Raw genomic sequence first — 2,749 nt, 5'->3', positions numbered from 1 at the left:
ATTTCCTTCTTGCCCGTTGTAAAAGACTCCTCTATTTCTGCCTGCATTTTCATACCATCTACTGGGCAGACCCTGAACTACCCACCGCACAGCGCAGGCCCTGCACGGCTGCAGCCCACGGCAGTTTGTCCTGAGCTGAGCCCCCCACGAGCCGAGTTTTATTCCCCACGTTAGCGCCAAGCCACAAGCCGGTGCTTGCTACGAAGTGCAAGGGAGGTATGAAACCACCATCCCATACTCCAAATATTTCCAGCAAGAGCATAGGGACACGACAGCCCGGCCAGCAGAAGTGTGAGGGTAAAAGAAGAGGAAGGCGGAGAGGAGGAGGAGAGGCAGCCGTCCCTCCGCCAGCATCCTCACAACCCGCCGCACGCCGTCGCTCAGGCAATTGAACAGAGGTGGGCGAATATTTTCCCCAATATTACTGGCTGCTGAAGAGGAGCTACCACATGGCTGTTCTCAGCCACTCACTGCACGGTGTTTACTATAAACAACAACAGTAAACAGAAACAGAGCCAAAAATCAAAGCTGGGTACCCCGGAGCTGGGTCTCCACATCCTGACTTTACCCGTGGAAATAATTAGTTTAGTATTCAGCTGCTGAACCTAAAACATCCGAAGCCAAAAGCAGCCAAGTTGCTCGTGCATCCGAAACTTAGTCCGCCTGTTTAAATTCGCTATCTCTACCTTTAGTCGCCAAGACTCCAAACTGCTGCCGCGGTTTTGCACGGGAGCTTCAAAGAGCCTGCGGATTAAACCTGAACGACGTGCGGCAGGAGCCGGCCTGACACCGTATTTATTTTTAAGCATCTTACTGTGCATGAAAAGCTCAAATCTTGCCTCACTCCCAGCGCTCGACTCGGGGGGCTGCGAAGGAGGCGCAGACATTTCCCCAGGGACGGTGGTTATGGGATTTCTCCGTCCGGTCCCCGGGATCACCCTCGACGCCTCCAGTGGCACGGACCTGGTGGCGGGTCCTGCCCAGAGCACCGATGTCGGTCTCCACAAGGCGCCGTGGCTACAGGAGGGTTTCACTGAGGTCCTAAAGGGCCCGCGGGGAGGGATGGGCACAGACCTTCCCCGGGCACAACCCGCAGGCAGGGGCCGCCTCCTGCAAACCCTCCGGCAGCTCGGTCTTGCTTCCCTTTGCATGCAAGGGGTGTCCGGCAGATAATAAACAGCGCCGGGGAGGAGGGCAGGCTCAGGCGGTCCGCAAAAGCCGCCCTGAGGCCTTTGCTGAACACGATAACCGCGGCCCGGTGCTGCTGGACGAGCTGCTGGACCGGCCGTCCCGGGCGAGCCCTGCCCGGGGACACCTGGAAGAACAACAAAGCCCCTCGAAGGGGCTTCACGGGCAGCTACAACCCGGCCGGGGAGAGGCAGGCGGCCCGCGGGCAGGCGGGGGAGGCCGGCGCAGACCCCCGGGCCTCTGCCCCGCTGCCGGCGGGAGTCGCGGCGCCGCCGCAGAGGCCCGGGGGGGGCCGGGCCCGCCCTGACGGGCACCAACAGGTGTCGGCGGTGACACGCCGCCCCCGGCCCGCAGCCACCGCGGCCCGGCCCCGCGGGTGAGGCGGCGGCCGGGCCGCGCTGACAGGCGGGATCCGCGCCGGGCCGGGCCTGCCGCGCTGCCGCCGCGGGGCCTAGGCGCCCGACCCCCGCCCGGCCTCCGGCAGCGCCTCGCCGTGCCGGGCCAGGCCGCAGCGCACCGTGCCGCCCCCGCCGCCCCCCTCACCTGCGCGGCCGCCGAGCGCTGGGGCTGCTCAGTCCCTCGCCGCCGCCATGTTTCCGATGCGCAGTGAAGGCGGGGAGCGGGGGAGGGAGCGCGGACAGACCCGGCCCGGCCCGGCCCGGCCCCGCGCCGCCCCCTGCCGCCCGGGACGGCGCCGCCACGCCACGCTCGGGGGCAGTTCGTGAGGGCCGGGCCGAGCGGAGCCGGGCCGAGCCGAACCGGGCCGAGCGGAGCCGGGCCGAGCGGGGCCGAGCCGAGCGGAGCCGGGCCGAGCGGGGCCGGGCCGGGCCGAGCCGAGCTCCCTCACGAGCTCCCCCTGAACGTCGCTGAGCACTGCCGGCGGCCCCACGCCGTATCGGGACCGGTCCTCACGCAGGGATAGACCCCCGTCCTCACCCCACACTCTGGGCACGGGGGAGGCCCTCACCGTGACCCCAACCTGGGGTTGGACCCCCCTGTGCCCACCCGGGACGCTCTGGACATGGGGCAGATCCCCACCATGATCTCCAGCCTGGGTACGGACCCCCCCCACGCCCACCTGGGACGCTCGGCACGGGGCAGACCTCGACTGTGAGCCCCAGCCCAGGGATGGACCCCCAGTGCCCACCAGGGACCCTCTGTGTACCGGAGAGTGATGTCCATCCCTGTCTGGTCCCCACTGGGGACAGCCCCGTGCCTGCCCCAGGCTCCACTGGAGGTGGCTGGGACCATGCAGCACAGCCGGCCCTGGGGACAGACAACTGCCAGACACCCCCTTTCCTCCCACCCCGAGCAGGACCTCGCCCTGCACGCAGCCCTTCCAGCTAGAGATACCACAGATGTACCCCAGTGCCCCCAAATCCCCCCAGACAGAGTAAGACCCCTTTGACTCCCAGCTAAAAGGATACCTCATGCTACGGCTGTATCCGTTACCTTCATGGCACCATCCCCAGCTTGCATCCGGAGAGACCCCTGTGCAAGCCCACCCCACAGAGCACCCATGAACCTTGCTGACCTCTCCTGACTGGACCTCCCTGTGCAC

The 2,749-nt window shown here is 66.5% G+C and overlaps 1 protein-coding gene across 16 annotated transcripts in view; it reads right to left on the bottom strand.

Moving 5' to 3' along the window:
- SCMH1 (Scm polycomb group protein homolog 1) overlaps nucleotides 1-1,861 on the bottom strand; it is a 73,901-nt gene extending 72,040 nt beyond the window's left edge. For 9 of the 16 annotated variants that reach the window (XM_075173732.1, XM_075173731.1, XM_075173734.1 and 6 more), the window contains exon 1: nucleotides 1,732-1,859. Coding sequence is in view for 1 of the 16 variants with exons in the window: in XM_075173728.1 (XP_075029829.1) it covers nucleotides 1,075-1,151 (77 nt within the window). In the remaining 15 variants the exon portion in view is untranslated. Of the gene's footprint in view, nucleotides 1-963; nucleotides 1,027-1,074; nucleotides 1,316-1,731 lie in introns of those variants that run through there. The other 7 variants (XM_075173759.1, XM_075173760.1, XM_075173739.1 and 4 more) reach the window with 5 other exon arrangements.
- Nucleotides 1,862-2,749: the final 888 nt, after the last annotated feature.

The sequence above is a fragment of the Calonectris borealis genome, chromosome 25 (genome assembly GCF_964195595.1).
Source record: "Calonectris borealis chromosome 25, bCalBor7.hap1.2, whole genome shotgun sequence".
Lineage (NCBI taxonomy): Eukaryota > Metazoa > Chordata > Aves > Procellariiformes > Procellariidae > Calonectris > Calonectris borealis.
This window is presented reverse-complemented; position numbering and strand designations above follow the sequence as displayed.